The following is a 21,229-nucleotide window of genomic DNA, read 5'->3' on the forward strand; positions in this document are numbered from 1 at the left end:
AAAATTTAGAACTTAGGAGGACTTGAATGCAATTTTTTTGGAAGTTTTGGACTTTAAAACAAAAAAAAAATAATAAAATTGATTTAAAAAACGTAATTTGAAATAAACGTAAAGCGAAACGACTAAAATTTGACAAAACGGACTAAAATGAACCAATGGCCTAAATGAGGTACTTTAAAGTACCTCTCTGCCGAAATTTCGTGTGAAATGACCAAAATGCCCCTAGGGCTAAAACGACTAAAAAATGACTCAGATGCAATTGAAAAAATAGATTTTTAACAGGAATTGAATCAAAGACTCATACAAGCAAAATTAAAAGACTCAGAGACAATTTTTAGGATTTAGACAGTGATTTAACATATGAAAAGACTAAAATGCCCTTAGGGGCAAAACTGACTCAAAACGACTTCAAATGCAATTTAAAAATGGATTTTGACATAGAATTGAAATGGAGACTCATTCAACCTATTTGAAAGGAGTTAAACAAATTTTTGAAAGACTGAGAGAAATGTGACATAGGAAATGACTAAAATGCCCTTACATGTGAATTTTGCAAATAACATTGAAATAGAATGCAGAGAAAGATGCAGTTGATCAGAGACAGTTCAAATAACTTGAAATGCAAGAAAGGAAAGATTGATTAGTATTTTTAGGTCCAAAATTAGGGTATAACAATGTTGTTTAAGAGTTGCAAAAAATTGTGTTGCAATAAGAAAGTCGATGTATATAGTCCCCTCATGTTTGCTCAAAAGCTCCTTAAATTTATTAGAATGTATCTACCGATCACACAAACATACCAGGAGATATGTTCAAATCGTTTTTTCTTCCCCATCGAAAGCTATCTTCCGATCGACCTTTTTTCAGGCTTTAGCTACTTGGGCGCCCTATAGAGCGACCTTCTTAATAATTTCAAAGAATTTTTTGTATGTGTTCAATATAGGCCCAGAAAACATATCTAAACTTTTTATTTTCTATTGAGTGCAACCACCTTGTTTATTTAGTTGATAATAGTTATCTACCATTCTACCTCATGATATTAAACTTTTTATTTTCTATTGAGTTGACATTAAACTTTTTATTTTCTATTGAGTGCAACCATCTTCTACCATTTGAATGATTAGAGCAGCATTAAGATTACAAGAACTCTTTTATTCCTCTATTGTTGGAGGAAACACACGCTGATTTATCTTCAAGCTTGTCTGGTGTGTCTCGAGCTCCCTTTTGTGAAATCAAGAATGTCGAACACAGCAAGCAGTTGAAACTTCGCAAATCTCAAAATCAATTCATTCAGTTCCATTATACCATATGGTTGAAGAGTACAACTGATTATGAACATACATTAGGCCAAAAAGCTTAAATGACTTGAACACACTCAACAGTCCCTACCGTATTGCCTATGTTAATGGGGCAAAAAATAGATTTTTGAGAATGACAAAAAGGAATGTATGTTGACAATTGAGCAATTTTTGAAACAGAGAATTGATAAATTAAGCATGAATAGAGTCAATTTCTTCATGACCTTATATACAAGCTTAATGCAGCTGCTTGAGGACCCTAGAGAGCAAATTTTCTCAAAGATGGGTTACAAGTCCCTTGATGATTTTGCTACAAATAGTATTGTAGTATCCGCTTATAGTGCTTACAAGCAAAATAAGGGGAGTGATAAATATGACAATATTTTGACTTTTGAGGGATATGTGAAGAGGGCAAGGAAAGAGATTATAGAGCTATACCAAAGTATCATGACCATGGAGCAATTTGTGAAGCAGAGATATTTAGAATTAAGAGAGAAGCTAAAGTTCTTGCTACTTACCTTATACACCCACATGCCAAAATCTTTCATTTCAGTGAACAATATTCTCCAAGCTCTTGACTCGTTAAAATCACTGGAAATTTCCTTGAGACAAGCCAAATTTAAGCAAGCTGTTGATGATTGTGAAGAAGAGTGCATACCTGTTTGCTTAGGACCGTCAAGTTTGGAAAGAAAGGATTGCCTTCACATACTAAGTTTCCTTCCCAAGTCAATTTCGCTTCCTAATTTTAAAGTGAGACATCGAGTGGAAAAGTTTTGCTTGTCAAATGCTAATCTAATTTTGTGTACTGTATCAAGTTCTATCAAACTTTACTCAGAAGAGAAGAGTCCGGTGAAATTTTTAGTTATTGATGAAGCAGCTATGCTAAAAGAATGTGAGTCAACCATTCCATTGCAGCTTCCTGGTCTTTGTCATTGTATCCTAATAGGTGATGAGAGGCAACTTCCTGCATTGGTAAAAAGCAAGGTATTTGATCATTGCTGTTTTTGTTATTGTTTAAATTGCAGATATTTTTCCTTAATTTAAGATTGTTGTCTAATATATGTTCAAAATTAAAGGAACATTGTACGTTAGCAAACACACGAAGATTGTACAAAACACTCATTATTGAATCAAATTTGATAATAAGTGAGTGTTTTTAGACATGAAAATTATGAAATCCGCCTCTAAGTTAAGTGGCAAAAAAAATCATTATGAAGATTGGTTTTCTTAAACACTTTTGCTCATAATATTCGGTAACATAACACTTATTAGAGAAAAAGAGCAGATACAAGCTATCTAGTCTTAATTAGTTTGATCTAGTGTATTAGCATGTGATTAGGTACTATGTACTTTACTCCCTTTAGCATGTGATCTAGTTTGATCTGCTTATCTTTTACTTTCCATAACAACACTTTCTAGTTTATTTAAAACTAAAAACATGTCACTATTTGTGCATTTTGTGCGACACAATTTTTATAAACTGCTGTATCTCAAAGAATTTATATTTGTAGATTGCAGACGAGTGTGATTTTGGACGAAGTATGTTCGAGAGGCTAGTTACTTCTGGCTACAAGAGGCATATGCTTAATGTTCAGTATAGAATGCATCCATCAATTAGCTTATTTCCATGCAAAGAGTTCTATGATGGAAAAATTTCTGATGCCGTCATTGTTAGGAAAGAAAAATATAATAAGCATTTCCTTCAAGGAAAAATGTATGCTTCTTATTCTTTTATTAACATAGCCAAGGGAAAAGAGCAATTTGGTTGCGGAAACAGTTTGAAGAACATGGTTGAGGTAGCTGTTATTTCCAAGATACTTGAAAGCCTAAAACATGGTTTGTTTCTCTATCTTGTACTATGTGGATGTATTATCTAATGCATTAACTCCAATTAAAAAGAAATATTTAGATATGCATTATGCTTTAATACTTGTGACCCTTTTTTGTGTACAGAATTTATGAGGACAAAGAAGAAAGTGAGCATAGGAATCATATCTCCATATAATGCTCAAGTTTTTGAAATTCAAGAGAAAGTTAAGCAGTACATTGCGGTTTCTGATACCGACTTCTCTGTTAGTGTCCGTTCTGTTGATGGTTTTCAAGGTGGGGAGGAAGATATAATAATAATATCAACTGTAAGATCAAATGAGAGTGGAAAAGTGGGGTTTCTTTCCAACAGACAAAGAGTTAATGTGGCAATCACTAGGGCTAGGTATGTTATAACTATATAATATTTTCATTTTACTGAAAACTCAATATCTACTAGGGCAATGTTTACCGAAAACTGAATACATTTTTTGTGCAGATATTGCCTTTGGATATTAGGAAATGCAGCTACTCTAATCAACAGTGACTCGGTTTGGAGAAATGTAGTTCTTGATGCTAAGAGAAGAGATTGTTTCCATAATGCTGTAGAGAACAAGAAATTGGCCCGGGCTATTAATGATGTCTTGTTCGAGATCAAACTACTTGAAGGATCTGAGTCGCCATTTAAGAAACTCAGTTTAGGTGGAAAATCAGAAAAACCAACTACTTCCTCCAGCTCCAGGTGAGTGGAAATAATTTATTCTTTAATATATCTATTGTGGTTCTGAATTATTTGTTCTTGTTGTGATCATATTTGTTGTTTATCTTTATGTTTTTTTTATAAGCAAAATATATTAATCACTTTGAAGAGAAGCCAAAGAATTAGAATACCAGAAGGAATAATTATATTAATATCTAGATCACAACTTTATGTACGGTGCATACGGAAAAATTAAGGGAGAAACATATTCAAAATCTTGAAAACAAAACCACTAGGGCTGGCTTGGTGGTGTAGGCTTGCGACTTAGGAGTGTCCTCGTCTCTGCCTCAAGTTTGAATCCTTCACGTATCAATATAATTTCTGTGTTGGGTCTTACCATATAACCTAGGTCCAAATACCGAGTTTACAAATTTATTTCTTTGAAATTCAAGTTTTACAATAATGTCCAGCCAGTTTATTAATCCAATTCCAGGTAATAGTTATAAGAACAATCATGAGCTCCCTTGCACATTTTCTTAAGTTTAAATCAAGTAGCCAAAATCAAATCTAAGCTCAATTTAAATAAAAACTGTCCATATTCTTAAATTTTACATTAAGCTATAATTTCATAGCACTATGAGTATCAATACTCAGCAGCAAAAGGAAAAGTGAATTACTTTGATTCGCCGCAACTCGCAACATCCGTCTACTTGCTGGTAACGGATATGATTACTTTGATATGCACCGACAGTATACAAATATTTTACACCACTGTCAAATCACACATATGATTGGTTGCGATTGGTTGCCAGTGTATTTTAGACTGACATTGCGTAGAAATTTAAACTCGGAATAGGGTTTTATTATTGGTCGATAATAATTGATAAAGTGAATCTTATCAATCTACGACATATTTTTATGACTGACTTAGTGACTAACATGAACATGCAAGAGCATTGCCTATAATCATGTGGAATTAATACTTGTATGATTTGTTGTGTTTTGGTTGCAGGGCACCTAAACAAAACAGTGAAGCATGGGGCTAGTGAATAAATGAATGTTAATGTTCTATTTCCAGTGAGACTCTTACTTGTATGATCATGTTAATGAAGAAAATTATTTTCCAAAGCGACATATAATTTGGGACGGAGGAAGTATAATTTTATAATGACCTTCTAGTTTTCCATATCTTCTAAAACCAAACAAGGCATTTGAAGCTATTAAAATGAATCAAAAGGTAAGAGAAATGTAAATGAGGTGTTTGAAAAGAATGTGTGATATGCTTGAATTAGAGATTGTGGTAATAGCTCCAAAATTAAGAGAGAAAAAGATGATTTATTTTATTATCATCATCTTAAGGCTCTCTTTGGATTGATAGAACAAAACGGAGCGGAGTGAAATGAAACGGAGTGGAACGAAGCAGAATCGAACAGAGATTTCATTCCATTGTTTGGATATGTTATGGAATGTGTCTGTTCCATTGTTTCGAAAGTGGACGTAAAGGAACAAATTATAACTTTTTAATTCCATTTTTACCGTTATTTAAATAATGGAGCATAATAAGTTACCACTCTATTTCATCCCATTCCATCACATTTCATCAATTTAAACATAGCCTAAGAGTACAAAACAATAACTGCGAAGTCCATGAAAATACGAAGAAAAAAAAACAATTATCTGATGCCAACACAATAACTAAATGATAGCTCATATAATATAATAGTCCAATATACGGTATATTGCTTATCTTTCCTAATGCTGGAACTCATAATTCTCTAGAGGACGTTTCATAATTCTCTGCAGGACGTTTATGTACTCTCTTGAGTTTGTGTTAGTAGAATTACCATTTCAATACATACCAACACACACAATCAACACACGTAGCTTTAAAAAATCTATACACATGAGGTGGACAATCAGCCACAATGTCACATTTATGTGGTGGTACCTCTGTAATGAAAAAAGATAACAAGATAACACTATTAAAACATGATATGAACTATAAAATAGATAATGAAATTTGAAAATGATGAAAAAATAGTTTACCGGTGGATATTGTTGCGACATGAAACAAGAAAAGAAATAGAATCATAACATAAACAAAATTGATGATTTCCGCCATAATTTTTTTTCTTTAGAAATTTGCAAAACCCTTCATAAAATTATACTATTATTAGACACCTATTAAATATATGACTGTATTGTATTTGTCCCTTTAGCACATTTAGAAATGAGGTCATAACAAAACTTGTTAATCATAAGAATTCATTTTATTTTCTAAAAACCTTTTTATTACTTTTTTTTTTTAAACTTTCATGATAGCAAAGAGAAATTATTTGTTATAATAAGTTAACATTGGAGTTTGCTCAAAAAAAAAGTTAACATTGGAGTAAAAACATATTTATACACTAATAAAACGTAATTGTATAGGATTTTTTTTTATAATAGATTTGTTGTGTGTAAGAGAATGATTTTTTTATTTTATAAATCATATTGATTAGAAAATAATTTGGTGTTGAATGTAAAGCAAAATTGTTCTTTGAAATGATTCATCAAAGATTGACTTTTCTCACCTGTGGATGATTTGTTTGAATTTGTATTTTCAATATCTAACTTATTAGTTGTGTGCATATTTCATGAACGGGTGTGGTATTCACGACACCATTACGAGTTACTAAGAATTAGGAATTGACCTTTCATCTTCCTTGAAATCCTATATTTGTTCGTTGCTCCAATCTAACAGATATGTACTTCCAAAAAAAATATCTGACATACATGTTTTTAGTCATAGCAAGAGACGTGGTTAGCTTATAGAACATCATGTGCACACCCGTTTATTTTCTAGAGATTGTGGCATCCACCTGTTATAAGTCCGATTCAAATCTCACATCAATAAACTTAGATGTGTTAGCAAAAGGATGTAGTAACCAATAATAAAATTAACCCCAAGTAACAACAACAACATACCTATAATCAAGTGTAAAACACATACCACAAGCAAACCAAAGCAAAAAAATAAATGGAGAAGAGAAACAAACACACCAAATTTTTTTCATCCAGTTCGGTCCAACAATATTGACTTACATCTCAAGGAGAGAGATCTCTCAACTTCACCATTAATTAATTCTTTACAAAAAGATACAAAAGGGTTACAAGTAATTAACTTCAACAAGCTTTCCAAGAACAATCATAATTTCTATCATTTTATCAAATCTCTTCTCGTGACTAAGATACTCAATGATTTTCGCTCACCAAAGGAGTTTACAATTGTTTCCCTATCCAATAGTCTCACCTAATAACACTGAACTAATAGCCTATAAGTACCCTAAAATTTGTCTCCATTGGTTATTTGAGATTGCCCATCAAATGGGTCAAATAATATTTATATAGTGTCTCTCAAAAAAATATTTATATAGTGTCCATATCTTGAGCAAATTGCTACACGATTTCACTGGATCGCACTAAAATTTTCAGTTTCGTACACAATACTGATGCCAACAAGCAAAATGGTGCCACAATTTTTGGGGAATTAGCAACACCAATTTTTTTTTAGCATCATCAAACTTTGCCACAATTTTTCAGAAAAATCAACGCTCAACTTTTAGTCACATCTCGACAATTTTTCACCTTCCTCTAAAGTAGTTGTGATGGCAATTTAACTAACCACCTTACTATTTATCCTTGCAGCTATCTATGCCAAATGGTTCCACAAGCTTTCACCTTACGTTTTGAATCCTCATAATGTTTTCTTCCTTCTTTAAGATCCTTGCATGCAACTACACTATGAATTTTAGGTTATTCTACAAGTTTCATCATAACATCTTCATTTCAGAGTGCACCTTTATCTCCTTTTGAAGATTCTTTTGCTATCCACTAGAGCATAACACACAAGGATTTTATAGTTGTACTATTTAAGTGCCATTGACTTGTCTCCCCTAGTCCCGGTAGTGGAAGACTCAACCTAAAGTTGAGTTTTCTCTACCTCAACTTTCAAACGAGTATATTCACTATGTCTTTCAGCTTGTAGCCTCCACCTCCAAGGCTAATCATGAATATTCTTACCTCGCCTTTTTAGAATGACCTTAATCATTCTTAGTACCCTCTCTCCAGGCTAATGTTAGGTGTTTAACGTCTCTCTGAACGAACACTCATTCTACATGAAGGTGAACTTGTAAGTGGCATGATTTCCTAGGTAAAAAACTCCACCTTCTCCCTCTTTCCAACGCGACACCAACAAAACACCCGCATCCTCATAATCTTACGGGCAATTGCTATAATACCCACACTAAACGTATCTAGAAAGTTTAGTGTGTGCATTAATTTAGTACTGGATACATTAAAAATATACAACATAAAAACTTCAAATGAATATCTTATACAACAATGTGTGTTCGTACAATAATAAAGTAACACAACTTTTCTAAAATATAATGAATGTGTCCTTGCATATCCATATCATCCTGCAACGGGTACGAACAAACACTTGCTGAAACATCCATTCTGTTACTAGCTTACCATCCAACCTGTTTATCTGAAACAAATAAGGATTGAGATGATACATAATGTCTCAGTGAGTTCTACCTAATCCTAGGCTATAGGTAACCTCAGGGAAAACCTACGGTTACCACGTGTCTGCAATACAACCTGCCGGTTGATTATACTTGTGTGGGGACTTGCATACTTAGACGGTCGTGCATGCTAGGGCCGTCATAAGATTCTTCTTACCTTGTTATAGACTTCACTTCTTATACGTGTCATGGCGGTCGAGGGGAAACTAATACCGCAATGCCAAGAATACGCTCTACGTATCGAGACCTAAGTCTAACATAATCATGACACGATTCTAAACCGGACGATTAGGGGAAACCTAAGATCGTCATCGGCATATCTTTATCTATTCGCTCTATTGCATAATATGATGTTTCTAACAACGTATCTTATCTTACTATCATTCTAGCTCTGGACGATCTACGTCTATGCTTTACTAATTCTTGACGATCTACGTCAAGGCTCTATAACATAACATACACATGTCTAATAAATATGCATAGTCAGATTCATTCATTAAGTTAGCGTTTAACAAACAAATATTATCTGAGTACATTTTACGGAGAGCCTCGGGGTGGAGTAAACCCGAGCACAATCCCTATCTAACCGAAGGAAACCTATCTAAGGTATAGCCAATGGCACTCCTACAGTGACGTGCGGGTTCCTTATGGCTAACCCCGTTTCACCTAATGGAAACCCCTTGAGCCAACCTAGTGTGGACACAAGAGACACGACCACTACATCTTGTTTAAGCTTTCTTTGTGAATAGATATCTAATCGCTTCACAACTTTAATAAAGTTCTTGGTCTATAAATGCATGAGTATTAAATATATACATGCTATCTCTTTTACCTCGGATTCCTATACGATCCAACTAGAGGTAAACTATATGCTTGCTTAACTTACTATGTGAAGAGATATCTAATCAATTCACGTCTTGCCATACTCGTATGGCACTCTAGCTTCTATACGAAGGGAATAATCTAAATCACTTCGCATCTACTCAAGCATAACTCATGTCTAGCATTCTATTTCTTACATACTATTCTAGTTCTTGACAAGCTATGTCAAGGCTCTACTTTCATTCCCTTTCTTAGTTCATTTCTACCCGAGTATTCGGCTAAAACTCTCTCGTGCCGTTCTTGATGTACATGTTAAGATTACCATGATTCTTGATTCGAGGATCATTTGATGTTATGTGCATTGCCTAGATGTTGTTTTGGGGTTACAAAGTTATAAAACGATGAAAGAAAGGCTCTGGAATGCACCACCGACCCTAGAATGGACCAACAGGCCAAAAGTAGGCCAAAACAGAGAATTTCGCTATTAGCTAACTTTTTCTGGGCAGGTTCTGAAAATTTCGCTATTAGCGAAAATTGACCTAATAGCGAAATTCTTCTGGGTAATTTCGCTATTAGCGAAAATTGAGCTAATAGCGAATTTCTTCGGGTCTATGGTGCAAATTTTGCAAATTTTGACCCAAAACTCATCCAATTCGATCCTGCAATGCACTATGAACATCCAACAACTTATATATCATTATAAAACATCTTTCATGGCAATTTTAACATGAACAAAGCAAGATCAAAGACAAGGGTACAAAATCTTATTTTTCTAAACTTAACTTATTTCATGTTTTCCTTGCAAAATTAAGCACATAATCCCAAAGGTAGGTTATATCTAAGAACTCACATGATAATTGTAGCATCTTCAAGTCCCAACATCAACCTTTCTCCAATCCAAACTCTAGCTTGGTCCTCTTACATCATAGCTCAAACCATTCCAATCTTGAGGTTTTCTTGCAATTTAAGGCACCTTAATCCATGTTTGTTCATCAATTGCATAAAACTTGGAAGCTTGAGGGAAAGAGATTGAGGAATGGAGGCGCCATCTAGAGAGAAGGAGGAGAGAAAATGTTTTCTCAAACCTAGAGAGAGAAAGAGCAATGCAAAATGAAGATTTTGGCCCCAAAATCACATATATACCTCTTTGCGTGCTACCAGAATGCCCTTCGTCTTAACCGTTTTATCTTGACACTGATACGTAAGTCCTTACTTGACTGATATTACATAATAATATCTTCCGTCGTTCTTACTTTCCGTAACATTAATCCTCTGACACGATCGACTGGTAATATTCCGATACTGACAAGCGGGATATTACACTTAGCTCAATTGGTAGTGGGAATGCATTGAACTAGTACTTATCCCCAGGTACTAGGTTCGATTCCCACGGGAGGCAAAAACACTACTATAGGGGGGGTAGTGATTAAGCTTGTGAGTAACAGTGCCGGGGGGTACAGTGCCTAGCAGGGACCCACCTGGGCTGTTACAATTGCAAACTTTGCGGAGTCATCATTGTCCCCTAACTAGGGACAACCCCTCCTGAAGTGACTGATCTCATGACACGTGAAGCACCTTTACAAATGTCGTGTAGGGGATAACCACAATAGCTATGTGGGAAGGTTGGAGTCATTGTAAATGACCAACTCGTTGGCATATAGGCAATTTTTGAAACAAAAACTCTATTCCTTTTGGATGATGGAGTCCGAAACCATCACAAAGCAATTGACGGAGTTCAATAAAATCCTTAATAATTTGAAAAACATTGAGGTGAACATATAGGATGAAGACAAGAGAAAGTTACATATATTTATAGTGAATGTAAAGTGATCTATGCTAAGCTACTGTGTATTCTATGTTATAGGATAACAATCAAACTTGTAACAAACTCTAAGTTGGTTGTAACCGTTTTTCACACTCTAAATTAGATAGGACTTGTGATTGCTTGTGCATCAAGTAACTATAGCATACTGTGTTCTTCCTCTTTTATCTTGCAGCATACTAGACTCTAGATCTTCAACATTGTACTTCAAGACAAGGGCTCTTGGTTTCAGCCCATATTTTATCGAGTATTTTTCATGATCATGTTTCTACAATAATCAAGACTTCTTTTAATTAATGAGGTTGATGCTGAAACCAATAATATGCATAGAACTTGGATTCAACTTATTCATGAATTAGCTATTATGGAAGAAGATTTCAACGTTGCTTTCAACAAAAGGGAATATATCTAAAGCAAGCATGGCTAATATTTCTTCATAATGTAACATTTATTTTCCCCACGGATGGTTTGTAGGTCTTAAATAGTTCTTATCAATAAACATTTCTAGATCATTTTATGATTTGAATCATACATATGTTTCTTGTTTGAATTCATGATAAAAGGTTTCTACCAACTTGACGACCACTTTTCGAACCTCGGACTTTCATCAACCTGAAAACTTTTTTTTCTTTTCATTCTTTTAGCATAAAATGTGTTCACCTTATTCTTTTGATCAATGATGTCGTTTAAAGCCACCATTTTTCTCCTTCTATGTTTTTTTCTAAATGGATATGCAACTCTTTTCAATGATTTATCTATGATTTTTCAACGAAGCTGGTTGGATTTGACCAATTAAGTCTAACGCCCATTCTCGAAAAGGACATGATAAATATTTATCTTATTTATATTGTTCTCTAATCTTTTCTAAAATTTCACTAATCATCTTGTAGAATAAATAACTTATAAAATTACAAGATACATTTTTCATAAGTTAAAATTTCACTAATCGTCTTCTAGATTAATTAATTATAACTTTTTTTTTGACAAAAATTAATTATAAATTTATAGTGACCTAGTTTTTCATATCTTCTAAAATCAAAAGGCATTTGAAGCTATTAAAATGACTTAAAAGGTAAGAGAAATATAAATTGAAGTTTTTGAAAAGAATAAATGTGATAGTGTTATAGCATAAAATAAATAAAATTATAGGCTTTAAAGTAAGATAAATTTATATTTCAACTTAACTATTTAAGTTATTATATTAGTTGTTTGGTTGGAAAGAATATGTGATATGCTTGAATTAGAGGTCATGGTAATGCTTGAATTAGAGGTCATGGTAATAGCTCCAAAATTAAGAGAGAAAAAGACGATTTTTTTTTTTTAGGGAAAGAGAAAAAGACGATTTAAATAACACTCTTTACTGCTTTCTTTTTTAAAATTTATTTTATAATCATTACCTTAAGAGTACAAAACAATAACCGCAAAGTCCATGAAAATACGAAAAAAAATAAAATTATCTGATGCCAACATAATAACTAAATGATAGCTCGTGTAATATTCTAACATACGGTATATTGTTTATATTTCTAATGTTGGAACTCATAATTCTCTGCAGGGCGTTTATGTCTTCTCTTGAGTTTGGTACTCATAGAATCAGTGAAGTGTTGCAATATATATACACACGCAATCAATACATATAACACCTTTACTACCAATCTCATGTGGACAATCATCATCAATTTCACATGGATGTGGTTGTAATGGACGTGGTTGTACTGTAATGAAAAAAGATAACAAAATAATGTTATTAAAATACGATAAAAGATTGTGTACAGTCTATAAAGTAAATAATGAAGTTTGAAAATGAAGTTTGAAAATGATGAGAAAAAAGGTTTACCCGGATGTTGTTGCGACCAAGGTTTTAAAAAACGGGACGTTACCGCAAAAACGGCCGTTACAAATCGGTATCGGCAGCGGCCGTTACCGTTTTTGCCCCTTTTAACGCTGAGAAAGAAATTCACAGCAATATCGCCGTTACAGCGTTACAGAACGCCGTTACGACCGTGAAACGCCGTTACGGCCGCGAAACGCCGTTACGGACTCCAACTTGAAAATTCAGTCAAAACTTTTTTCTCACTTTTCTCTCTATACAAACATTCACTGTGAAATATAAGCTTAGATTCATGATCAGCGTGAAAATCCAATCAAAATGGTATTTTAGTTTGTGAGATTTGGTGAACATTTGAGGTTTTAGAAAATTCAACAGTGGTGATGTTCTTGTTGTTGTTCTTCACGTGAAGAAAGGAAGAAGAAGGAGTTGACCTCCTTCCTTCCTTGTTGACCGCGGGCCCCACCTGCAGTTTTGTCCTATATGCTGTTGCTTATGCACCCCCTTTTTCATATCTGCACCCTTGGTTTTTTAACTATATGTAGGAATTAAATTTGGACCCCTTGATGCATCAAGTGGTTCAGATTTATTCCAGCTGAGCCAATTTTGTTTTTATTTATTTCTTCACCATTTTTATTATTTTTTACACCATTTTTGGCACTTTAATGCCTCTTTTTTATTCATAAAAATTTATGATGTGAACTAAATGTAGTTAATTGATCATGAACTATGTTTAAAGATATGCTATGAGTAGTAATTTATTAGTTAATTTCTTTTCAATCTGTCAAACATTCTATCTTTACTAAATGTAGTCTATTTTTATTATTATATTCACTTTAAACATGTTATAATTATGGAAAAAAAAAGTATTAATCTAAGTTATTATACATTATATGATAACATAAATAGTTTTAATACGTTTTGTGAAACATTTTGACTAATTCACACCGCGAAGACCGTTATTTGTATCGCAGCGTCCGTTACAGCCGAAATCGCGACAACCTTAACGCGACCGCGATCGCGACCGCGACCGTTTTTTAGAACCTTGGTTGCGACATGAAACAAGAAAAAAAATAGAATCATGACATAAACAAATTTGATAATTCCAGCCATAGCTTTTTCTCTTTGCATGTAAAATGTTGAATATGATTTTATCACTTTATAGTGTGTAAATCCCACACTCACCTAAAAATAATTAAGTAGTTTTTAGCATTTACAAAGTTGGAAAAACCCTTCATAAATTTTGAATCATTATTAAATGTATGTGAAGTATATCAATGTGTTGTGTTTATCCCTTTAGCATACTTAATAAGGAACATAACAAAATTACTAACGAATTCATTCTTTTTGAACTAATTTTTCAATATGTTTTAACATTTCACGTTAGTAAAGAAACAAATTATATTGTTGGACCAACTTTCTTCCTCTCTCTTATCTCCTTCTCAAACCCTAGTCGCCACCCCTTTCTTCTTCTTCTTCTTTTCAGAGGGGTGATTTAGGGTCAATTTTGACCCAAAAACCACCCCTCCGAATTGTTTTTCCTTCTATCCAAATTGAATAAGTGATTTCACATATTTTCTGTTTTCTTTCGTTTGTTTTTGTGATTTCGTCCTCTCTGAACGACTCTGGTTGTTTTGATTTCCCGTCTTTGTGCGGTGTGTTTTTGATTTCCCGTCTTAGTGCGGTATTTATTTGATTCAGGTTGAAAGATTAGCTTTGAGCAAGTGTAGATCCGATCAATGACAATGACTTTGGTGTCGTCAACATTGCAGATCCGGAGACATGAATATTCCAGAGACATGAATATAGTCATATTTGTAGGCATATGTACTTCGCCGTTTTATGCTATTAATATGGATGCTGTGAGTTTGTTCACATATTCATCCATTTTGTTTTTAGCGAATTTGGATTTGTATTGTATCGATGTACTCTATCAATTTGAATGAATGAATATTGTTTATTTTTGTCAAAAAAAAAATTATATTGTTGGACCATGATAAAATAATATCGACGAATAATGCACCATTTGTTTGGGAACATATTTAGGAACATATTTTTTTTGCTAAAATGGTAAGATAAAAAAGAATGCATATTGTAATTCCATAACATCAATTTATCCAAAAAATAATTGGTATTGAATGTAATCCAATTTTTTTTTTTTTTTTTGAGATAGGACTCTTGTTGACGACTTTTGGTATCAATGTATTCCTTCAAAGGTGTCTCTGTTTGTATGGCGCCTACTTCGTAATAGATTGCCTACTAAAGATAAGTTGGTGCGGAGGCGCGTTCTTCAATCAGACAACACGGCGTGCGTTTCAGGATGCGGACATTCGGAAACAGCTAAACATTTGTTCTTGGATTGTGTTACTTTTGGTTCGCTTTGGCATCAAGTGTGGAACTGGTTGGGTATTTTATCGGTTCAGCCTGGTGAGCTTCGACTTCATTTCCAAAAGTTTACTGACTTGGCAGATTTACCTCGAGCTACTCATCTTTTCTTCAAAATTATTTGGTTTACTTCCTTGTGGGTGATATGGAAGGAGAGGAATAACCGTGTATTCCAAAATGCGGTCTCTAATCCTTCTATTCTCATTGACAAGGTTAAGCAACATTCTTTCTTATGGTTGAAAGCGAAGCATGTGAATTTTAGTTATAGTTATTATGACTGGTGCAAACATCCGCTCCTTTGTATGGGTATCCTCGTGTAATTTGTTGTCTGTTTTGCTCGTGCCTTCTTAATTACGGCACTTTGACTTTGTAAATTCTCTTGGTTGGTTCCCCTTTTGTACGCCTTGTGCGGGGTGAATCAGTGTCTGTTTATAATACATCATTTTAGCTTGTTAAAAAAATGTATATTATGGAATCATGGTATAAGTAGAGATAATTTTCAAGTGAATTTACACCATAAAAAACTGCACATTTTTCTTTGATTGAAAAAACTGCACCGTTAGGAGCAGGCACGGATGCACGTTAGTGCTATTGGGGGCACGTGACCCCATTTCACCATTATTGTTTTAACCAATTACCAAGTAATTTTTTATGATGACCCCACTTTAAATTTCAAGTTGACCCCTCACATCATCTCATTCTATATAAAGTTTGGCTTGCATAATCTTATACTCAAAGCTATTTTTATTCATAAAATATATCGTTGTTTTATTAAATCAAAATAAAAGAAACGTCAAAGTGTGGTGTTGCCATGTTAATCTTAATAGGTACTCCCTCCGTTCCTTTTTAAAACGAGGATGAGCAGCTTCAAACCTTTTCTAGAATCCTTTTATGATACACAACATTTGTGGTCTCCTTGCAAACATTATTATCTTCATCCAGGATGAGCAGCTTCAAACCTTTTCTAGAATTAACTCGAGAGACAGCGACATAAAGTTGTCCATGCGTGAACACGGGCTTAGGAAGATAACCCCCGACTCGAGATAAAGATTGACCCTGGCTTTTATTTATTGTCATTGCAAAACAAAGCGTCAATGGAAATTGCCTGCGCCTGAATTTGAAGGGTAGTCCTGGATCACTCGGAATAAGATTCATCCTGGGAATGAATACCCTGGTACCTGCCCTTTTTCATGTAATTACGGTAGCAACTATCGTGCTCTTCCCTAGATGTGTAACTGTCAGCCTCGTACCATTACACAGTCCATTGGCCTGATCGATGTTTCTCATCAGCATAACTGGACATCCCACCTTTAGTATCAACCGGTGATTTGGAATTCCAGAGCTCTTAATACCATTAAGAAATTCCGTTGTGAACCACTCGCTTTGGACATCAGAATTTTCACTCGATCGACAAACAGAATTAGAGCTTAAATACTCTTTCTCTTCACCTGGAATCAGCGACATCATATATTCGTTAACATGCTCAACTGAATCAAGCGTTGGTGCGAGTATTCCCCTTTATTGGAAAAATAGTTGGTCATCAACGGACTTGTTGTGTCCGATATCAACAAATCTTCAGGAATTTCTACCTTCATTTCACCATTCTCATCTGAAGCGTCGTTGCCGTCTCCAATTGAGAGTATCCACTTGCCAAAATTAGCAATTTCTTCCTGCTCTGTAGGTACCAAAGATGCACCCAATCTCATATTAACAGTAAGCCTCAACACATTGCAATAAGCCCATAACTTTGACGAATTGACTGAGGCATCAACAATATCTGGCCTCGTTCCTCCTCGAACAACAGGCAATATCTGTCTAAAATCACCACCTAAAACTACTGTCATTCCACCAAAAGGTTTAAGTGCGTTTAGGGGATCATTCTTGGACATGATATCACGCAATGATCGGTCAACTGCTTCAAAACACCATCGGTGCATCATTGGAGCCTCATCCCAAATTATCAACTTTGCAGCACGCACCAGTTCTGCCCTAGGACTATCCTTTTCCATCGTAAGTGATGATGCCTCATTAATCTCAATAGGGATTGTCAGCGCCGAGTGTACGGTTCTTCCACCTGGTAATAGAAGAGCCGCTATACCGCTGGATGCATGATTCAATACAACTAACCCCTTCAATCTAACAGCAGCCGACAATGCTTTTCATATAAAGGTTTTTCCAGTACCACCGTAACCATATAAGAAAAAGAAACCATCGGCGTCAGAACCAACGAACTCCATGATCTTGTCATGCATACATCTTTGTTCATCAATCAGCATCAGTAACATATCAGCGTGTGTCTTTTCCAGTTCATCTTTGTTGTAATTTAGCTCATCAACGATAAGCTTGTTTGTGAAAGTTGGCATGTCTGCTGCGTTTGGCCTAGGCATAGATTTGAAGTCAGTAAGAGACTGTCCGTTTTCCTGAAGCAGCATTTCAATTTCAATCAAACAAAGGTTCTTCAAGTCATCATCACAGATACGCAGATCTACATATTAAATGTAAAGTCACTAAATTAATATTAACACCTTTGCATGCATATGTGTGCATGTTGAAGAGAAAGAAAAAATATTAGCTTTATATAAGAATCCTTTATATTTAAACATATCAGCCTAAAAAATGTAGAAAATGTTGAATGGTATCGTAGAGTTAGTAACTCTTAGTTTTTTCTTTACTATAGCCTAAAAAAAGTATCTCTTAACTACTTAAACTACTCTAATCAGCCTTTACTATATCCTAAAAAACACACCCCTCGAGATCAACCTTGGCATCAAGGTTGGAATGTGCAAAATTTCTTAATGTATAATATTCTTCAAATGTATCACCCTTATCCCTATTTTTTATTAGTGAAGTACTGTTTTGATTCTCACTTTAATTTGAACTCTTTGGTTCCACCAAGATTCTTTACTCCTAGCTAGGTCCAAAACCTATTAATTCTTCTAGTGTCTCTTTTGCTACTTTTTTAATCTCATATGTCATCTTGTTCCATGTATCATTTTCGCTTCTATGTAGCTTCACACAACCTACCTTCAAAATCTTTTGTAGGAAAGCACTTTGGTTTTGATCTTTTAAATGTCACCACTTGATCCTTGTATCCCAATCATGGCCTCTCATCTCCGCTCTTAACTTAACCCTTACATTCATAACCAATACTATATGTTGGATAGTCACACTCTCTCCATGTAAAACTTTAAATTCAAACAAATATTTCTGCCATAATTCCTAATAAGAAATAAATTTATTTGAGAAAATGAAATCTCACTCTTGTATGTAATAAATTTCCTTTTTATTTTCCTAGAGTAAGAATAAAAGACAACAAAAAATCTAGGATAGATTTACCCTATGCATTTATGACCCCGAGGCTATACCATCATTCACGCCTTTAAAACTTATCAAACACTCCTTACATGCCCATTTAGATCCCCTCCTAGAAAATCATTTTCTCCTTGTGGTATATCTAGGGGTGTTCAAATCCAAACCAATCTAAAATAAAACCGCAAACCGATCCAAAAAAACCGAAAATCACAAAAAACCGAATATTTTTGGATGTGTTTGGATGTTGTTTTGAAAAAATCGCTATGATCTGATCGGATTTCGAATCACCTTTTCAAAACCGAACCAAACCGCAAAAGTAGATTTTAATACATATTTATTAGTTTATTAGTATTATATACTGCATTAATTTAATTTATATTACTACTACTTCATCTATTTTAAATATAATCAATCATTTTCATTGTATAATGTTAACTTTTTAAATACATTTGTGTTATATTTTGTATCAAACCTATTATTTTAATGTGTATGTGTAATATTAATATTAATAAAAAAAATACATGTTGCACTTTGGATGTCCAAAAACCGATCCAAATTAAACCGCATATATTTGGATCGGATCGGATCGGATGCACATGATTTTTATTTTGGATCGGTTGACTTTTTCCCTCAAAACCGATCCAAACTGGACCGCGAACACCCCTAAACCCATTAATTTCTACACAATCATATGCACTGAGGCTCAAAAACCTTTCAAATCCTTCCAAAATTTAACTTTAGAATATTCTTCCAAACCTACCTAAGGTGAGTAAATACTCATAACATTAAAGATGTCTTATTTCCTTTAAAAAAAATAAAAAAAATAAAGATGTCTTATTAAACTAAAAATTTGTGGGATACAATCAAATCTCACATCCTCTTTACATCCACAATATCCTTTTGCAATTCCTTATCCACAATAATGCTCACACCATTTCTCGATCTAACTTTTACAGTTTATCAATGCTTAAATCTTGAACTATCTAATTCTTTCGCATTTTCACCTACCCACATAGTTTTTTGTTGGCACATCAAATTAATCTTCATTTTAGTCATAGCGTCAACTATTTCCATATATGTTCAAGTAAGGGTACCTTTATTCCATGTTCTAAAATGGATCATACTCTTATTAACTAACTTCTTTACCCACACTCGTTCACAAAGATGTGGAGACCTTTGCTTATTTTTTACTGCATTCACGCAGCGATGTATCCATCCTTGCTCATTTAACATTGTATTTGAGCTATAAAACGCGTTTTTTCTACGCATTGACCCAGTGTTCACACTATTATATACTTGGTCCATGTCATAGAGATTCAAAGTGTTTTAATTAAATTCAAGTGTTCAAATTTTAATTAGTAGAATCTAGTCCAAGTCTTCAAATTTTTATAATATAGAATGTCCTTTAATTATATATATTTTTAAGATTTTTTTTAAAAGTAACGTGTAATTATTTATTGATCAAACCTAATGAAACTTGATTGCATCGGGTAATAGATTACAATGAAAACCGACTCATCCCGTGAACACCTGTAGGCGTGGATGCTGAATCATGTTTTCTTAATTTCTTTTTAAATAGGTATCATCATCCATAATTAACTTTTTTTTATACCCATGATGATCATAAACTTATGTTTGCTTAATTTTTTTTTATTGAATGATTTTTCTTACAAACGACGAAGGAATTAAATGATTGTATTTTCTATGTTAGTGCTCATTTACTATTGATTGATTTTATTTCCCTTATCAATGAAACCTCTTCAGTTCATTCAAAAACAATGAGATGTTGAAAGTGATCATCCCACTTTTACTTAAAAAAGGTTATTTTTTAGGACAAAAAATAGGTATATTTTTATTTTATTTTTCAGGAGAAGGAGATGGTTTGCATGGTATAATATGAGTTAGACTACTTGTTGTACTCTCTTTTATTATGTATTATTTTCCTTATTAAAACTCAAACATTTAAATATCCAATTGTCATTCTTTATCTTTTGATAAAATATCTTTTTTAATTATGATTTAATGCACATTAGGATTATAGAAATCAATATTTTTTTAATGATTTCTATAATAAAAAAATCTATAATAAAAACAATAAAAATCAAAATTCCTGTAAATAAAAAACTATAATAATCATTTATAAGTATAGTAGAAATTTCCACAACTAATTAGTTACCTTATTTTTAACTTTCATTTAAAATTTAAGGTTGACCATAATTTTTTTCCGTTGAATTTTAAATTAGCAACCACATAATATCAAATAAGTTATTTGTCCCAAAATTTGTATTTCATACTTTGATTGATTCCGAGAACTTGCTTGGTTTGATTTTTTTTTTAATGATTGTTCAATGATCTATTGTTTACCAAGAATAGTAGAAACATGAATTGAAGAACAGGATGAGGGTCAAGATTAAATAGAAATAAGAAAATGAGACATACATATTCATTTTTTTTTTTTGGAAAATGCTTGATATCGCGACACATATTCCACGAAATGTTCACGACTGGCAATAGAGGCAAGTTTTTTCTTTAAATGCAGCGTTTTGGTTTAGTGTGTCAAAGCGGTTTATTACTCCACGACTTTTACAATATATGTACCCATCATGTAATTTTTTTAGGAGCTCCAATTATAAGATATGGGTATATCCAATTATTCAATGTAATGTTATGATATTTTATAAGAATCCTAAA

The 21,229-nt window shown here is 33.6% G+C and overlaps 1 protein-coding gene across 1 annotated transcript; it reads left to right on the forward strand.

Moving 5' to 3' along the window:
• The first annotated feature begins 1,429 nt into the window (after nt 1-1,429).
• LOC146923635 (putative helicase MAGATAMA 3) lies at nt 1,430-4,891 on the forward strand. The gene is made up of 5 exons (XM_085708792.1): nt 1,430-2,279; nt 2,807-3,131; nt 3,249-3,507; nt 3,601-3,843; nt 4,814-4,891. The coding sequence occupies exons 1-5, from the start codon at nt 1,446-1,448 to the stop codon at nt 4,845-4,847; spliced, it is 1,695 nt and encodes a 564-aa protein (XP_085564918.1). The 5' UTR covers nt 1,430-1,445; the 3' UTR covers nt 4,848-4,891.
• Nucleotides 4,892-21,229: the final 16,338 nt, after the last annotated feature.

Source organism: Medicago sativa, chromosome 5 (genome assembly GCF_051527215.1).
Source record: "Medicago sativa cultivar Bolivia chromosome 5, Bolivia_mono, whole genome shotgun sequence".
NCBI classification, from domain to species: Eukaryota; Viridiplantae; Streptophyta; class Magnoliopsida; order Fabales; family Fabaceae; genus Medicago; species Medicago sativa.

Excerpts from the sequence above, each read along its gene's own strand:
- LOC146923635 (XM_085708792.1), top strand. The coding sequence starts at position 1,446 with ATGTTGACAATTGAGCAATTTTTGAAACAGAGAATTGATAAATTAAGC. Across the intron at positions 2,280-2,806 it reads CTGCATTGGTAAAAAGCAAG|ATTGCAGACGAGTGTGATTT; the intron begins GTATTTGATCAT and ends TTATATTTGTAG. Across the intron at positions 3,844-4,813 it reads ACTACTTCCTCCAGCTCCAG|GGCACCTAAACAAAACAGTG; the intron begins GTGAGTGGAAAT and ends TTTTGGTTGCAG.